This window comes from Colletes gigas, unplaced genomic scaffold (assembly GCF_013123115.1).
Source record: "Colletes gigas isolate AHSC1104 unplaced genomic scaffold, ASM1312311v1 Colletes_gigas_Sc00004, whole genome shotgun sequence".
Lineage (NCBI taxonomy): Eukaryota > Metazoa > Arthropoda > Insecta > Hymenoptera > Colletidae > Colletes > Colletes gigas.
Window position 1 is genome coordinate 402,850 of NW_025106633.1, and position 18,083 is coordinate 420,932.

The 18,083-nt window shown below is 43.6% G+C and overlaps 1 protein-coding gene across 2 annotated transcripts; it reads left to right on the forward strand.

The window, feature by feature from the left end:
• The first annotated feature begins 3,359 nt into the window (after positions 1 to 3,359).
• LOC122405082 (43 kDa receptor-associated protein of the synapse homolog) lies at positions 3,360 to 17,741 on the forward strand. 2 transcript variants are annotated; one of them, XM_043409574.1, is made up of 10 exons: positions 3,360 to 5,276; positions 11,666 to 11,882; positions 13,134 to 13,285; positions 14,194 to 14,340; positions 14,453 to 14,612; positions 14,998 to 15,198; positions 16,222 to 16,320; positions 16,412 to 16,603; positions 16,918 to 17,117; positions 17,198 to 17,741. In XM_043409574.1, exons 1-10 carry the CDS (start codon positions 5,239 to 5,241, stop codon positions 17,403 to 17,405), a joined length of 1,614 nt encoding a protein of 537 aa, XP_043265509.1. In that variant the 5' UTR covers positions 3,360 to 5,238; the 3' UTR covers positions 17,406 to 17,741. The 2 variants fall into 2 exon arrangements, with proteins under 2 accessions (XP_043265509.1, XP_043265510.1); XM_043409575.1 differs by having other exon boundaries at positions 17,181 to 17,323.
• The last annotated feature ends 342 nt before the right edge of the window (positions 17,742 to 18,083 follow it).

The following is an 18,083-nucleotide window of genomic DNA, read 5'->3' on the forward strand; positions in this document are numbered from 1 at the left end:
TTTAATAAACACTTTGAATATTGAACCTGTTTCCAACATGTTCGATACACAGCGTGACGGGCCAATTCAATTTGACGATCGTCGGTCCAATAGAAAAAGGCTTTTTAATGCATCATAAAAAAGAAGAATAAGTATAAAAAATACACCATGTGGTAAAAACAAAATATGACAAGATCCTTCTTCAGAGATCAATGAAGTTATCGACTTCATATTTTTCATCAAAACACTCTTCGCTATGTTTTCAATGCTTCCAAATTACTCGTTCAATTGCACCATTGAATGAATTGACAAGTCAGTAATTACCGAGATATTCTTTTAACAATTTTTTATGTAAACAATACTGAAAATATTGTCCATGTATTGCGAGCATATTCTCAGAGGAAAAATTTGTTTTCTGATTCTATATTCATGTCCAAAGAGAATAAGTTTCAGTCGTACATGGATTAAAGTCGAAACGGGCAATCGAACGTGTTAAGGAACAGGGGACGAAGTAGAAAGGGATACTAGTTAGCCAAAAATGCACAAACGGTTCGAGCAATCTCCGGAAACGATGATCACGCGCGCGCCACCTTCTCCACACAGCTGTGCGCGCGTATCCGCGCATTGGGTGGGAATGGGAATACGTTAGCATAGAAGGAGACTAACGCGTAGGGGTGGCTCTGTATCGCACCCCCGTGAGCGGGTACGATGCCTCGTGCTATCTCGGAACGACTCGGACGCGCTCGTGTTCGTAAACGAGGAAGGAGAATAGCGCGAGACGAACGCTACGGATCCGAGAAGCGAGACGAAAAACGGGTCACGCTCTCCTCCTTTCAGGATTCGGTCGGCTGGGATACCTACATCCGCCAAAGCTGAAAGTTCACGAAAGGGCAATGCCTCGCCCATTTTTATGGAAGCGGGAGCCACCCACGAATGGACCGCCTGGCGGTCGACGCTATTTTCCCTGATCCTTCCAACGACCATGGATAAAAGAGCTCTGACTCAGACTCTCGACTTTCCCCCGCGACGATTTGCTTCTACCACCCTTTTGTCAAATAAGACACAGGCCTATATGGAAACGTGCATCCCCGATCGACGATACCCTGGCTATAGTGACAGCGCTATTTACCATCTCTACCAAACCTCTACCAACACCCGCGCAAAGGAAAGTCGATAATCAGAGATCTGGCTCTTAGGCTACTGGGTCTCGTCCCTGGGTGAGTTGCTTAATGAAAAATAGACTCGAACCGGAAAGAAAGACCAGGGTCGTTCAGGGTCTAAACCTCTTGGTGTTGGATGGTTACCGGGATGAAGCATGCCCATGATCTTCGAATCAAGTGGTTCCAGGTACAGGAATCTACAACAAATGGTCAAATTATCAAATTATTAAATACATTCTAATCAGTATTAAGTTATATTATATATGAAAATAGTGAATATACGTCCCACAAGTTAAAAGCCTCCGACAAATTGATTTCTACAAATTGTAATATATTTTGCTGATCTCTGATGCAAAATTCAATATGTTTTCGCATCGTTTATATTGTATTGATTTATTCTACAATTCATTTAATTGGGTCTTGTGGTAAGCATTCAGTTTCCAATCGTGTTGCAATCAATTCCCACCTTCGGGACAAATTAATAATACCATTTTGATAATACTCGTCACGATCGCCGTTTTACAGAATGAAACATCGACTTATATGGAAACATTTCTGATTTCATCACAAAGCAAAAAATGATAAGAATGAAAGTGAAACACTTATCTAACAAATTCCAAGTGCGTTGATATGGGGGTTGAGATTAACAGCAACAGCACACCTCACATTTCTTCCAAGTTTCTGTCGTTTGCATTTTAAAGCTGAAGCTTTCAGTTTCTCCAGGCTTTTTACGAAACTGTTAAAATGTACGCCGCGACACTTAATTTCAATTTGCAGATTTTTCAACAAACATTTCTACTTATGTCAGAACCATAAATGTTGAAACTTTCACTTTTTCCAGTAAAGATATGTTTGGAACTATTGAATGTTTTCCTTGTTCTAACATCACACTAAAATCATAAATGTGTAAGTTAAATAACGATGGTTATTGTATTCCAGGTACGTGAGTTATCGTGCAATTTAGCAATGCCAAAACTTTGAATTCCAGAATTTATCGAAAAGTACATTCTGGCATGAGGGGGAGGATATCTCGCTTTAAGCTATTACTAAATTTAATCGTTAAGGTTATTTGCCGCGATCGCTTCCACCGTGAAACGAATAGTTTACGTAACAACAACTTTGGTCGTGCTGGTCATGTATATAAACGTTTCGTGTTTGGATTCGGGGATCAGTCGGACACGTGTTGTACGGATTCTTCGTTCGCGGAAGTTTCGTCCCAATCGAGGAATATTTGTAAAGGGGTTGATTTGGGGTGCAAAACCTACAGCGAACGGTTCACGAAGTTCGTAAAAGCGTAAGGGCAACAAACATCAACGAAAACCGTCCGAATGCATTTGTTTGGTACTGTACATATGACCTATATCGAATTCAACGACGATCGTATTACTATTTCGCGACACCGTTGAAAGGTTGACGCGCGAGCCACGTATATTGATTCAAAAGGTACTCGAGGATGCGAATCAACGGCGTATGGAAACGCTCGTATCCGATCGACAACCCCTCGATTATAGTGACAATGCTATTTACCAGACCTCTGGCAACTCCGGTGCGCCAGAAAGTCGATAATTTGAAACAGGCCTAATAGTGCTCGGTGTCGCGAGCGTTCGATTCGTACCATCGAATTCGAAATCGGCGAATCGAGCGTCGCTCGGGGTCGTAGCACCGCGACGTTTCGTGACCCGCGGGATTCCGTTGTCTCGAAGGTCGAAATATCGCGTAGGGAAACCGGGGATCGTCGAGCAGCGCGTTAACGCGTCAAAAGCGGCGAGTAGAAGGCGGAAAATCGCCTGGCGCTCGGTAAACAGCAACGGAGGATTGGATCGTAGTCGGCTGGCAGCTGAAACAGGGGTAGCAGAGACACGGAAGGATGGACTGTCGCCGGATACGGAAGAGATTCGGGCGCCGGCGCAAGACAGAGAGAGAGATAGAGACGGTGGTCTCTGTTCCCATACATGTACGATGGGAACACGTTGGGCAGAGGGCGTGAGGGGGTAGGGTGAGGACGGCGAAGGGGCCGGGAGAATAGCAATGATCGGAGGAAAGGAGAGGCAGGGGGATTGGGCGAGGTAAAACGGGGTGGAGCGGCAGGGGAAAGCGGAGAAAAGCGAGAGAACGCGGGCGAGGAGAGGCGAGAGGAGAGGAGAGGAGAGCGGTGGAGAGTAGAGGAGAGCGAAGAGTAGTGGCGCGGAGAGAAGAGAGTCGGTCGGGTCGTGTGTTGCGGGCTGCTGCGGCTCGGGCGCGACAGTTCTACCCCAACCATTGCCGGTTGACTTTCGCGAGCAGCCCGTTACGCGGAGAACTAACCCTTTCGAGACGGTCCCGATTCGCGACCCCGACCTTTCCTGGGCATCTTTCGCGGAGAAATATCGCGAACGATCCCGTCGTACGTGTGGCGCGCATCGGGGAACGCATGGTGATCCGCGAACGTGTAACAGGACGCGGACACGGAGGGACAGAGGGGACGAGAAAAACAAGGAAGAAGGGGAAGGACGGTTTACGCGCGACGGAAACACGGAGCGTCGAGCTGCGGCATGTGGAAACGCCTCGAACCGAATGAGATCGTCGCCAGCTGCCCCGCGACCGCGAAACGACGTGTCACGCGTTTGAATCCCAAACCGGATCGAGCACTTCGCGAAAGATGGGCGCGCGACTCGTGCCCTGAGTCGTTCACCGAGAGGCAGATACGGAAATCGTCGATCGTTCCGCGCGCGACACCCTTGGTCCTGGACTCGTCCTGCACGGGTCGCGTTTAATATCGCGCCAAGGCACAGAAGTAAATCGAACGTGGTACGATCGAGACTCAGCGAGCGCGTTCGATGCAACGGTTACGCGCGACCGTTCGGCTCAACGTCGTCGTGCGAGATTTTGGCGCGTCGGAACGACGCGACGCGGGCCTGACAATGAAGCGAACCGAACGAACGATGATACGAGCGAACCGATAACGAACGGCGTGAAAAAGTTCATTCGCGGGAACCACCCTCCGACCGCCCACGTCGTTGAGACGGACACGCGTCGTCGATCGCGATCGAGGAAGCGGCGCGTCCTCGTGCGATGAAACGAACGAGTTAACGACGCGTCGCGTCACGACCGTACTATCACTGCTCGACCGTTTCTCGCTTTTTACGAGCAGTTAAACCGTTGTTAACCCGTTGTGTTCGACGCCCGTACGGCGTCGTTGCATAGAATACGATATTGCGCGACTATGCGACTCGTTGATATATTGAATCACAGATATTATACGATGTTACGCGTTTAAAGATAATCAAATTTAAAGGGGGATAAGGCGCCGGCCGCTGTAGGTTGTAGAAAATAAAGTGGAGTGTCGCGAAGGTTCGAGAGCCGCTGACTTTCCGCGTTAGCGGTACGCGGTTAAGCGCCCAATATACTCGACCCGAAAATAAAACTGCCGCACCGTTAATTATTTAATCGATTGATAATCGTCTCCTTTTTCACCACACTCCGCCCTATCGGCCACCCTAGGCACGCTCTCCACCTCGTCCTCCGCCATCTCGTTCCTTTCTTCTCCTACCTACTTCTTACCCGTCGAACGGCGTTCAACCTCGATAATCGTCGGAAAGTACGTTAACGCGTTCTCTCGATATGCTCAATTAGCCGCAAGTACAAAGGATCCGCGAGAGCGAAAACTATTTTTCTCCGAACCGCCTGATTACAATTACACGCACTCCGTCGACTCCAGAAACTCTGTCCAGACGCAACTTTTAAGGGAGCTACCTCACAAGATTACGCTTCACTCTCGTACGTTCGATTCGTCCCTTAGTTGTTCGACGCGGCTCGATAACGTTCGAACCGATAGCTGGATCGACGCGATACAGATTTCGTTCGGCGTCCCAAGGACAACGGATCCTCGGGTCAGTCGCGTTCCTCTTCGAATTGGAATCTTGGCAACAGCCCCGTGAAGTCGACGCGGCTGCCGTTCGGAGGAGAAACGGAAAGGATTATGCACCTCTCGCGAGCGTCACGGAGATAATGTCGCTGGCGACGAAGGAGATCGAAACCGAAATCGGACGATCGATATGCTCGCGGGAATCATAAAGAACGCATTCCGTGGGATAAGTAACGAGGCAAAGCAGACGCAGTCATGTCATGGGAATCTATCTCTTCGAGAGACTACCTCGGGCAAGTATACTTCGGAGAGCCGAACAGATTGCACCCTGCGTCCGATTCTCAATATTTCCAACAGCCAACGGGAACGTTCCAATCCTGATCCTTCCGGGACGCGTCACGCCAAGTTTCAGTAACCGTAGAGCCTGTAAGTAATATTATTTTACGCGTTTTACGACTCGACGATGCATAAGATGCCATCAGTATGCAAATCTACTTACGGACCCTACAGTTACCCAAACTTGGTACGTGACCCGAAGTCACATCCCGTCGGGATTAGGGTCGACTTTGAGAGCACAATCGTGTCTCCGATAAATTAAGCAATACGTACCGGGGCTTGAGACTCCCAAACGAAAGAGTTAGGAAAATTAATTGACGTCTCCTCCGGGCTTTGCCCGAGATACTGTCGGCTAAGCTGACTCAGCAAACACCTTGTTTCAGACACGACTAAGATTTCACAGACTTTAGAGTGTTCGAGTCAACGTCCTTATCGGTGGCGACAAACCTGCAAATGAATTGTACAATTTATCGAAGGCCATAGGGATATCGTATCGCTAGTAAAAAGAAACTTAAAAACTAATTCTTTTTAATCGTCGATTTTTTTGGAAATTTCACATCGAATGAACTAACGATGCGTGAAATTGCATTTTATATTCGAAAAGGCAGATTTCGTTCGCGTCGTGAATATCGTTCGAGGCAGTCTTCGGAGCTCACAACATTCGACTTGATCGAAAATTTGCGTCTATTTCGCGAACGGGACCAGACCGAATTAACCAAGGTCTGCATATGCAAGAGGCAATTTTTCAAATTTAGGACGAGTTTAGTGTTCCATCGGGCGACCGAGGCGTCTCGAAAGCAGCGTCCTTTCGAAACGAGGGGAAGTGGAACGGGAGCGTCGGTCGCGAGGACCGGTGGCCGCGGTACTCGCAAACCTTCTTCGGGCGTATATAGGTCAGGAAAAGAGGTCACAGGTGCCTCGCCCACCGTGACTAGCGGACGCTGTTAGGAGACGCGGGCCGAAATTGCGCTACTGAATTCACGCGATCAGGGCGCGATCTTCCACACAGTTTGTCTGATAAACAGAACTTAGCCGAAATTTATCTCAAATAGTAATTTAAAAATAATCATTTCGAATAACGGTACAGGTAATTAGGTCCTCAAAAAGTGCTAAGATTCCCTGTTCTAATGGCTAAACTAGCAAAGTTGTGTTTGATGTATTCAATCTGTTCGAAAATTCCATGGGTAAACGATATTTATATTTGCTCGAATACATAAACATTGAACAAATGCTAGTCGAAAAAATAGAAGTCAATAGCTTTGCAATTTAATGATTCCATCCATTAATTATTCATCAAATATGTTTCTAACAGATTGTCACATTTTTAAACATCTAAGCATTTGCTTAAAGGGGAGCTGTTTTCTCAACGAAGAAGAGATTAAAGAGATCGTCTTACATCATTTTTTAATCTTATTTTCTTATTTTATATTACATTTCAGTAAAATTGAAAATGTAATAGTTTTTCAAAGAAAGACAAACCCAAAGATCTCCAAAAGCAGTAATAACAACTGTAGTGGATAAGTACAAGTTACGAATAAACATTTTTATTTAATAATATTTAGTAAAGGGCTCAGGCAATAAAAATTATAATACAATAATCTAGTAAATGGAAAGTTTTTTCAAGGTTTATTGTTTTATTTATTAAAATGATCAGAAGCGAATTCTATTTTATAATTAACCTTCAGGCAAGAGGCTACGTAAATGCCCAATACAAAGGCAGCAAAACCTTTTGAGTTAAACACCGCTGACTTTTTCTTTGTGCACGCGTACCTATGTTATTTTATTTCGTTCCAACACGTATCCCTCCGCGTTTTTTACACGCACGCAACAATATATGACGATTACTTTCCACAATTTCTATTAATACTCGTTTGAAGACGTATTTGCTTGTTTGTCACGTTTAAATAATTTTCATACTGTTTTATCGCGGCTCTTTCAAAGTAACGACGACTTGGAGTACTTCCTATTTATAAAATTATTTTTATTTAATACTTTTTCCTGAATAAAAAGAGGACCATTCATCTTTTTCTAACTTGAAGATTAAAACACAAATAATATAATGCCATGTATCAACAATTCTTCAAAAGTGGAATTTATGAATGAAAACACTAACATAACTTTTTGCTATTCTACACGTTTTTAAATTCACTTACTGAGCATATAAGCGTATGAACCAGCTGGCATAATTTATCTAGTATAATGTATATAATATTTTATAAAATTCTCCAAATTAAGATAATTTTTCCTTAGAAATTGGGAATTTCGTTTATTTATATTTATTTTCTCGAGAAATTGGAATGGAAATTTGTCAAAAGACCTCGAGATTTATCGAGTGTACTCGTTATTTGCGATCCAGTAACGATCAGATCGATTTTCGAAGCAGTTCGGAATCGCTTCGAGTGCTCTTCGGTACCATTCGTTCCCTTTTCATTGGCATTTTCATTTTCCCAAACAAAAAATTAACTCAGTTACTATTGAATGCAGTAAATATTTTTACTCCAAGCTGTATCGACGATACTCTTGCAGCATTCGATGCTAAGTTAACAAGTTTGCTTTTCTCTAATGACCTACAAAAATGAACTCTCAAAATAAAATGCTAAGAATACTATATGTAGATAGGGTTCATGAAATTCGACGTTTACAAAAAATAAATAACACGAAAAGTGTTAGATCAAGCAGTTTCCAATCCAGTCTAAGAGCAATATGTTAATTTTGCAGAGAATTTGTTTAGTATATGTTTGCTATTCTTTCCAAATTTTTGGTTCGGACTTCGCGTATGAGACATTTATCGACGCGAAATACTTCTATCACCTTTGGCGATATTACATTCGAATTGACAGCGACGAGTTCACGAATTTTTTGCACGAGTTGGACATTGTTCGCCGACTTCGGACGACCTGGGTCGGTTCAGATCCTCCCGGTAGTCTTTGAAGCGCCCATACCCCTGGAATAGTTGTGCACGGGACATGCAATTATCGCCGTAAACTTCCCACCAACGTTTCAAGCGTTTGGGTAGCTGATTTCCCAACTTTGACACAGAATTTAATATTTGCTCTTTGCTTTCACGTACTTTCGTGACATGGTCCACAAAGTATTACCACCGAAATGCTATTACCTTTGAAACTCATCGGCCATTTTTGTTGGAACTTTAAAAGAGTCGATAAAATATAACAATATTCATTGTACAAAGTTATTAAAAAAAAATAATCCAAAATTGAAAGAATGTTTCACTAACATGAAGGGTGTTCCAAAACTCTCATAAAAAATTGCTGAAGCACAACTACACCTCTAATATATTAATTGATTAATCCTGACAGTGCACCATTCGTTCGAACAACAAATTACCAGCGATATTTTAATATTATATGATCTCTGGCTTCAAAGTTGGGCAAATTTGTCAGTTTCCTATATTTGTCACCGGATGGTTAATGATGAGAGCGTACCTAGCTTCTGAAGTTTGGACTTAAGTACTCTAAACCCATAATCAGTGAAAATCTGTGTCTTAGACAAGATCTGCTGGGTCAGCATTATTCGAGAGTCCCAGGTACGGGCACAGTTCTTCAATCGATAGAGATTTCTAACAACGAATAAAAGATAAACAACTTTCAATTGGGTACTTATAGACAAATAAAAGCGATTTCTACACCTGTAGGCTTTCTACACCTGTGCAGTTTCATGATTACGAATTAAATTTTATCACCTAAAGACTGTCTGAGATGTGACTCCTTTAAAAATCGCTAAAACTTTTAACATCAAGCTTTATCGTATCGCTTGAGATTGAAAGTTGCGTCGTACCTGAGGATTGAATATTTCATTTGTGCCATTAAGAATCAAGTAATGGCTCCCGACGGTGCATTGTTCGTTCGAATAATGAAGTTCCAGCAATTTATGTACATTGGAAACAGCGATCCTCGACAGGTGTCTCAGATCTAGTGTCGGGAATTAGATTAGATGGCCTGCTTTCGACTTTGGTCCCCTGAAACACAAACAGAGATTGGTTTATCAAATCTGTAGTTCGTATTCGTTGATCGCGAATAAAATCTGGCCAAGTCTACTCTGATGGTGTTTGCAACAGAAATGTCGCAGCCTGTTTGTCGGACAAACTGTGCACACTTCGATCTGACGCCATTCCGACGCGATGCGTCCGGCGTTGCGTTCGATTCTCGCGTTCGTTGCGAATGTTTTCGCATTTGCAATGCACGGTAAGTGGGGCGGGGTAAAAGAAACGCACGGTCGCAATGCGGTACACCGAGCCGAACGGTAGATAATAACGCTGGTCGCGTGGAACGCTGGGACGACGCCAAGCTGTCTTTGCGCGTTAGGCTTGACAAGTAGTGATGGGGCCCTCGGTCATCTCACATTCAAGTTTTCAAGCAAGTCTATGACTTTGAACCTGACTTGAAACTAAATTATCCTAAATACAATAAAACACAACAGCGTTTACACAAGAAAAGTACATAATAGAACAGGACGCGGTTATCGCTAGATTTGATTTGATATTCAAGGCAATTGTTTCCACTATTATTTGCATGCAAACGCAATAGTGTCAACAGTTACCTTTTGGTATCCTTATGACATAAATCCGCGGTAGAAATAGCGTTAAAACAAGGGGGGGGGGGGGCACGTTTGAAGCATTTTTGTCTAACATCAAAAGGAAATTATCCAACGTGGCCTGTCTTAAATGTTTCACCTTGTATACAAGATGTGTCTAGAGTGACTATTTCTGTTTCACGGTTTTTTGTCGAAGCTGAGATTTGTACCAGCTGGATCAAACACGCGTCCCTTCCTTTCGCGCTCTTAGCAGCGGGTAAAATTTCGTCGGTCCTAAGTTTCCCAGCGCAACCACTTAATCTTAAGTAAAAGAGTCACGCCCCGACTCTTTATCCGTCGGGAAATCACTTTACCATCGAGGACCAAGCGAAGCCATTATGTTTATGTCTCCTTTTTTGCTGATCCGGTTAACTTTCGAATAAAGATGGAAACCTTAATCTACAGTAAAGATAAAGCAGTCTTGTAATAGAATGATTTATCGGATAAACGAACACACTTTACACGTACAAAATTTTTTAATCGAGTTTGGTTTTTACTTTTTAAATTCGAAATAATAACAAAGACATTGAGTTTTACCTCGAGTATTCTGGTCAGCCATTGTGATGCAGTAAAGCGCTCCTTTAATCTTGGATCCATTGCCTCCAGCATTGTATTGGCTGTTATCAATGCACTGATTTCAATTTACGATGATCTGAGCAACGAAGGTTCGCTGAAATATTTATTCGAGCTGATTTTACGTAAAATAACAACGCGAGTATGAACGTCCTTATATGAAAATTCGCCCGAAAAACAAGGTCAAGCGGTGCTCTCGTCATAAAAATCGCGACTTACCTAGCTACTTACAAACTTAATGATGGAGCAAGGGCTACACTACTCATTATACAAGCATTAAATATTCGAAGTGGACAAATCGTTGTAAAATACTGCAATCAACCAGCGTCTCGACCGTATTCGCTGCAGCTGCTCTTAAAACGCGAAAAATCGACGCGCGAGGCAAGATTGTTAAAAAAAACACAATAGAGGCAAGATTGTCGAGATACAATAGAGGCATGATTATTAAAAAAAACAATAGAGAATTGTCGGTGAAAAAATGCATGTGCCGCGGAGGGTTTATTGTACGACTCTGGACCAAATCAAAATCAATATTTCTAAACTAGTTTTCTCAGAAACAATTGATCCGTTTTACTTGACGTTGCATGTATTGATCGTTTTGCTTTTCTAATATTTTATGAGGAAATCTCTGAAAACTGATTTTTCCTACAGAAATAGAATTTATTTTCTTTAAAAGAAATGGTAACGATAACGATTCTCATCTAGTTCCTAAAAATTTTAAGGGCAAGAGAAGCGTATCCCAACATGTTTATATTTTCTATGTACGTAAACATATCTTTACGAAACTTGTCGCAAAAGTCGCTTGAACTATGTACTTTTAATACATGTACATTTTTTTAAACGTTCCATGTTACCTCAAAGTTTCCACGTATTGACCTATTTTTTGGTCTTCAAGGCAGTGTTCCCCTTTAACCGTATTCCGAATTACTTTAATAAAACGTAAATATTTCCCTAAAAATATTAGTTGACGGATACCAACTAAATCCTAATTTTAATATTATTTAGAGAGAATTTCTCTATTTACTTACTGAACGACAAGTAAAACATTTTATTCTTAAAAGTACATGTATGGCCTAAATTCATTTATTCATTTATTATTTACTAATTAAGCTAGCTACTTTACCCGATTTTGTTCTCATTCGACCGATCCGCCGTCTTACGAATTATTGTTACGAATTCGTAGAGGTCCGGCCAGCCATCAGCTGTCGGCGACCGCGCTGTTGGGTAGTCCGGATGGATCGCGTCATCACCTCGACGTGTGCGAGTTCTCCGAGGAGGACTATCGGCATCAAAGTACCAATGGGAACGGGCATTACCAGAACGGCAGGCCTGGCGCTGGTTTATGGGAATGTCTGACAGGTTGCAGACGACGTTTCGACCAGCACTTGGCCCGACGACGGGTGAGTAGCGACGAGTCGCCATCGACCCACACCGGCTCTGCCCTCACGATTCGCGATACCCAGCGACCTTCTACCCTCCTTTATCTCGATGTTCTTTCTTTTCGTTCGTTTCGCGACCTCCGCGGACGCTTTTTCTCGGTCATTGTCGTGCCGCTTGCTATGAAATGACATGCACGCGATGGCCACGGTCACGCTACCTGCACGCGCCGCGAACCCTCCCACCGCGATCGCCGTTCGTACAGGGTGGACGAGAACGGGCGGTGCAACAGGGCATAGAGCGATTCTAACGTACAGAGCGTACACTCACAGCCAAGAAGATAACACCACCGTGATATCATCAATTCCTCGGCGATGCATGTACAGCCGAGAGACTCGCAAAGGGAGGTTACGGATGTGAAAATCGATTTTTAACCATTGTAGTATAAACCTAAAACGGCGTTCGATAGGCCTCCGTTTTAAAAATATACTTCAAATTTCATCCGTGAAATATAACTCGGTTATTTATGCAAAATTAACAAGAAGAGGTTATGGCTATGGTGGTCGCGTAATGGATTATACGCATTGGCTCCAAGTTTAAATCCTTGGTTTTGACTGTGTTCTCTTCATGATGAACGATCATTGCAATAGCCATTACCTGCAAATTAAATAGGATACGATAAAATTATTAAACGTTTATCAAAGTACAATAAATATAGATTAATATAAATAAAAAGTCAATTATACTCCGTCCCCGTTTTTAGAACCATTTACTTTTCATTTTTTACGTTACGCCACACCATCGTAGATTTTCTCCCCGTCATAACAAAGGATAAATAAACAACAAAATAACAGAGGTACGACCACGCGTGCGTTTTTCACGCGGAAATTGATGAAGAAAGGGGACAAAAGTGATCGGACGATGGTGGAAGAGAGGGAAACGCCGGTGCAACGAGGCGCGCGCGGCGTTTCCGGTTGATCGCGAATCAACTCGTGTATGTACGCGTTTACCTTCCTTTGCCTTGCTCGCTCGCCGCCGCTATCGGTCGAGGTCGAGCGCTATTTACGGTTGCACGAGATCGTTGGATCTTAAATCATCGGCGGAGAATGTTCAAGGTCGAATCGATACGACCTTACCCCACGTTTAAACACGCGCGCTACGTTTAATCGTCCCGCACGGGTGAAAAAAAAAGGTTCGCGAGCAAAAATTCGCGATCGTGTTTCCTGTTTCGCGCGAGGTCGTGAAAAATCGCGTCAGAATTTCGTTTGTCGCAGGTGGAGCAGGGCTTGAAGCTGTACCGCGCCCACAAACAACAGGCCGCTGTTCGCAAATGGATGGGCGCGCTGAAGAACATCAGGCAACGAGAAGACAAGTTCGCTCTTCTCGGATACCTGTATCAAGCTTACATGGATTGGGGAAAGTATAGGTATCTATTTCAGGGCTAGAAATCAATGTGAAACGCGAGATCGGTGGGCCAGAATTCAAATATAGTTCATCGTGATTCGAGTAGATTAAATTCTATACGAGTAACCGGTAACGTTTTAGTCCCCGAGCAAAGATGAAAGGGAGAAAAATGAATCTCACGATGTTCCATCAAGTGCCGTGACGTGTACGTCCGGGTAAATTTTTCGTTGCTCCCCGTTCGCTAAATTTCCGCGTTCGCCACTGTTACGCGTCGCCGCTCGAATTCAAAATTCTAATTAGCCCAGTTACCTTAATTGGCAAAGATAGAAAACGAGGACGTAAGAGTGGCGATCCGTCCGGGGAAGCAGCAGCCCGTGATCGGGGCGCCACTACTTGGAGAACGAGTTGCAAATGTCGGTTCGTTCCGCCGAAAGGCGCCCCGGTGGTCGACCGGACTGCTCAACCCACTTGGCCGCCATGGAGTGCACTACGAGCCTCCTAGCTTAAAGTACGGGCCAGGAAGAGAAAAGAGCTTAATAGAGAGATCGTAGCCAAGAGATAGTATTTACTTCGCGAGACGCGAAAGTCGGAAGGAGAAGCTCGAAAATCCTTGACACGCTAACAAAGCGTTTCCGCTTCGTTTCACGGACAGAGAAACCAGAAGTCGGACCGTCGCGTGTACGCGCCCAGTCGCGAAACCTCGCCCCCGAATCTCGTGCACGAGCATCGGGAAGCACACTTACCCTTCTTCATCGTGGATGATCATTCTCCGTGAAAATTAATAAGATCTGAACAGAAAAAAAAGAGTTACTTGATATTTATTATTGACCAACGTAACAAATTGGCTATTGGCTAACAGGATTTTACGTATTGTGTATACATATGTTACCGTCAAATAGCTTAAAAAGTAAAGAGATCATATCGTTTCAGGGACAGCATCGACTTCGGTCAAAAGCAATTGTGCATCTCGGAGGAGCTGGATTCGCCCAATATGCGAGCAGAGGCGTACTTGAATTTGGCGAGGGCTCACGAAAGACTGGGCGTTCTCGACAGGGCCCTGGATTACGCGAGACACAGGTATCCGACTATTTCCTATCCCCAGTATTCGAAAATTCGAATCTTTGAGAACCCTTCTCGAGTTCCTGGGTCCAACGATACGCGATCAACGTTTGATTCTGCGACTCCGTAGCTTGTACAACGAATGCGACCAATGCGCGACCGCCGGATTGGTTCACCTAACCGTGGGCAGAGTGCACTTGGAGCTGGCAGGCTTCTGCAAAGCTCTGGAAGCCTTTCAGAGAGCCCACAAAATTTCTCATTCCATTCAAGATCCTTCGTTGGAGTTGCAGGTGAGCCAATAGCTAAAAAGATTGTTCTGGTCTAGATAGTCGTTCTTAAGATAATTTTGTGGCGCTGCTGGGGCTGAGGGTAGAATCTCGTGAAATTCGTTAGTGAGCTAGTGGGGCTCATCAGTAAGGCTTTCTAGCAGGCCCTGTCTTAGACGACTGGAATATTGGGAAGTCGTTAGAGGAATGTATATATAGCAACTGAGGGGTGGGTAGAGCGCTTGTGAGAGCGCGACCCCTCTGGTGGCGAGCATGGGAAGCGACGCCACAATTTTAAACGCAGAGAAGTATCAGGCTTTGAAAATGCTAATCTCTAGGCCAGAATACTCACCTGACCTCATTTCTATCGACGGTACACGACTGATCGCTACGATTGTTTGACTCGCAGGTGTACGTGGGCCTGTCGGAGCTCTTCTGCAGATTGCACGATGCCGATAAAAGCGCGAGATACGCGGCACAGGCGTACGATCTGTCGAGGAGTTTGCAGCTCGGCGATCTAAATTCGCGGCATCACAGAGCGGCCCTCCTTCAAATGGCCGCTGCCCTTCGGAAAAAAGGAGAACTCGGTGACGCTCACGATTATTGCTCGGTACGTTTTTCCTAGTGCTCTTCATCCGAGTCGGGCAAAGGGTATAGCCGGAGGGCATATTTCCTAAGGAAATATCAATTTAACTATCTTCCATGTGATACACCTTCACAAAAAATCTCAAAAAATTATATATTTACAACAGTAACAGGCTATTAAAATTGTAACAATACGAACATGTTCACATCAAAAATTGAGGTGAAAATACAAGCAAATGTCGGATTTTGATTTTTCCATCGTTCCCCCGCTTCTAAAAATCTGAAAAAATTACAGATTAATAATCATAACAAGACACTAACACTGTAAAAATACAAACGAGGTTATTTAATAATTTCTATTAAAAAAAAATATTTTTAAACTTTTCGAATTTTTTAAAAATCCATTTTACGGTGAAAAGTTCTGAAAAAATTCATAAACACGTACGCCGTAGTGCAAAATACCCCCGATTTTTTTCAAAATTTTTGATGCAATGCAACAAAAGATATACAGTTTAAACTGAAAATTACGTTACGCCCTGTAACTACCCTCCCAGTAAGGGTACAGGGTTGATACTTGACACAAATGGTTTTCCTTGAACTGTCTATTGACTGATATGCTCATTGATTAATTTGGCTCAAGTGCACTTTTGACCATCTTATCCGCCTATACCCTTTGAAATGTATTTCAAAACTAAAAAATTCGTTTATGGATTCTACTTTAAGGAAATTAGTTTACAGACAAATCTGATATTTTTATTTATTACTCGCGAATAAAATTTGCCTAACTTTACCCTTCACCTTGTCGCCACCTATCAAATCCTCATATGTATACAATAAATAACAAGTACATAACCCCGACATTAATTCTGTCACTTCTTTAAACGTTGATATTAGAAGAAACCAAAATATATTAGATAACCTATAAACTGAATTTCCTCTAAAACTAAGATACATAATGTTCAAAGTCAAATGTGTTCAGAGTGTTTCACTGTACGCAATACATTTTTGTGCACGACAAATGTTCTGTTCCATCGCCAATCGGATGCAGGAAGCAAAGCGTTTGTCGCGCGTTTCCGGCGATCGAGCTAGCTACGCCAGGAGTATACGGATAATGGGAGATATTTATAGGAAAAAGACCGATATAAACGTAAGTAGAGTAAATTTACCTAGAGCGTGAAGAAACATTTGTCCGGGGCGATAAAACGGTTGTGCCGCCAATTTCTGAACGTGTATCGTAGAAAGCGTTTCGACAGTACAAGAACGCGATGGGATTCGCGGCGCGGACCGGAGATGGCCTCTGCCAAATGGAAGCGATGGATGGTGCCGCAAGATGTCTCGAGGCTCTTCGGCTTCAACACAAAATATGCAACTGTCGATCTCTCGAATTGAACACGAGACTACTCGAAGTCGCTGGATCGTTCGGTGCTAAGGTAATCTTCCTTTCCCGCGTTCCTAACGTTTCGACGATCGTCGATTTTCGTGAACCACGGCGCAATAAAATTTTCTGTAAGGCCAAAATATCGTTTTCAGATAATTGGAAACCACATAACGTAAAACTTGTTGTAATACCTGATTTTGTAACTTCGTCGAAAGTTCTTCGTGCGTGTTTCAGGGCCCGAAACCGATATTATCGTCGTTTTAAGCATTCGACTACAAGCAGGAAAAATGAGGATTCGAGCGTTAAAATTTTAATAGCAAGCGTTGCATCTTTTCCCCATCCCTGTTCATGATTCTTTTTAAACAGTTCCTGGTACGAACCGTAAGGTCGAGACTCTCGCGGATTTACGGCTCTCTCGGTGACGAGGAACAAAAGGCCCATCACGAGAGATTAGCCGCGGCAATGGAGGAGGATTTGGAGTTACGATGCGGCGGCTGTAACGAGTCCTTTGGTCTCGAAGCCGACTCCTTGGAGGCTCTACCTTGCTCTCACATTCTGCATGCCAGGTGAAACGCAAGCGTCGCGAAAAATGTAAATAAGCAACGCGGTTTTCTTGATCTTTAACGAAGCTATGCGTGATTTGCAGGTGCGCTTACGACATCTTGAAAAGGCGCGATAAAAAGAAAAAACGTCTGTGCCCCGACTGTCACAAGTCAGTTAGTTCACGATTGTACCTGCATTGCGAGGATCCTCACGGCATGAATACTTTGAATCACAGTTCCTTGAGTCTGGCATCGTTGAAAGCCAGCAGTCTAGCTACACTGGACGACTGTCACGCCACCAGCAGCGTCTAGGCGGTTCACCTAAGCTAACGTACGCGCGTGTTAAAGTTGCGATTCGTTCGATTTCGCGGAAAATTGAATGCACACGCATACACTGGTCCCAAGATACGAGACAAGATCACGACGAATTATCCACAGCAAGATGACAGGACGAACGCGATGATTGTATCTACCTTGCGGTCTCCACGAGATCAAATATGCGCAATTTGCCAATTAAAAAGCATTAGATAACATTCTTAAACCTTAAACACGGTTTACCGATAACTTTACGAATGAATTAGGGCAACAAAAAAAGTTTAAAGGAAACTAGCACAATTCGAAAAGACTTAATGGCAATAAAAATGCACATCCACACTGTTTGTCTTCCTCAATAATTTCCCCCTCATTCGATCCCATATATATTAGCACCGTAACGTTCGCAATTAACCTCTATGGATGCGATTGCGACGAACGTAACGAACCCTTTCTTAGCGATATACATATATTGATATTTAATTACCAAGAGAAGAAAATTTACCTCTCGAACTAAAGCGGATCGTACTATCTGGTGCGGACTGTAATTCCTGGCTCCCGGACATTCTTCGATCCGATTTCGAGAAAAATCGATCCCTTACAAACATCGGATGATCATCGAATTTTCAAAAGTGCGGAAGCATTTTCGTTGCTTTGTTGGGAACACGCGCGACACCT

What these genes read in the sequence shown, in the direction of transcription:
- LOC122405082 (XM_043409574.1), top strand. Translation starts at nt 5,239, where the DNA reads ATGTCATGGGAATCTATCTCTTCGAGAGACTACCTCGG. An exon ending in ATGGATTGGGGAAAGTATAG is followed by an intron (nt 13,286 to 14,193) that starts GTATCTATTTCA and finishes ATATCGTTTCAG; the next exon opens with GGACAGCATCGACTTCGGTC. An exon ending in CTGGATCGTTCGGTGCTAAG is followed by an intron (nt 16,604 to 16,917) that starts GTAATCTTCCTT and finishes CTTTTTAAACAG; the next exon opens with TTCCTGGTACGAACCGTAAG.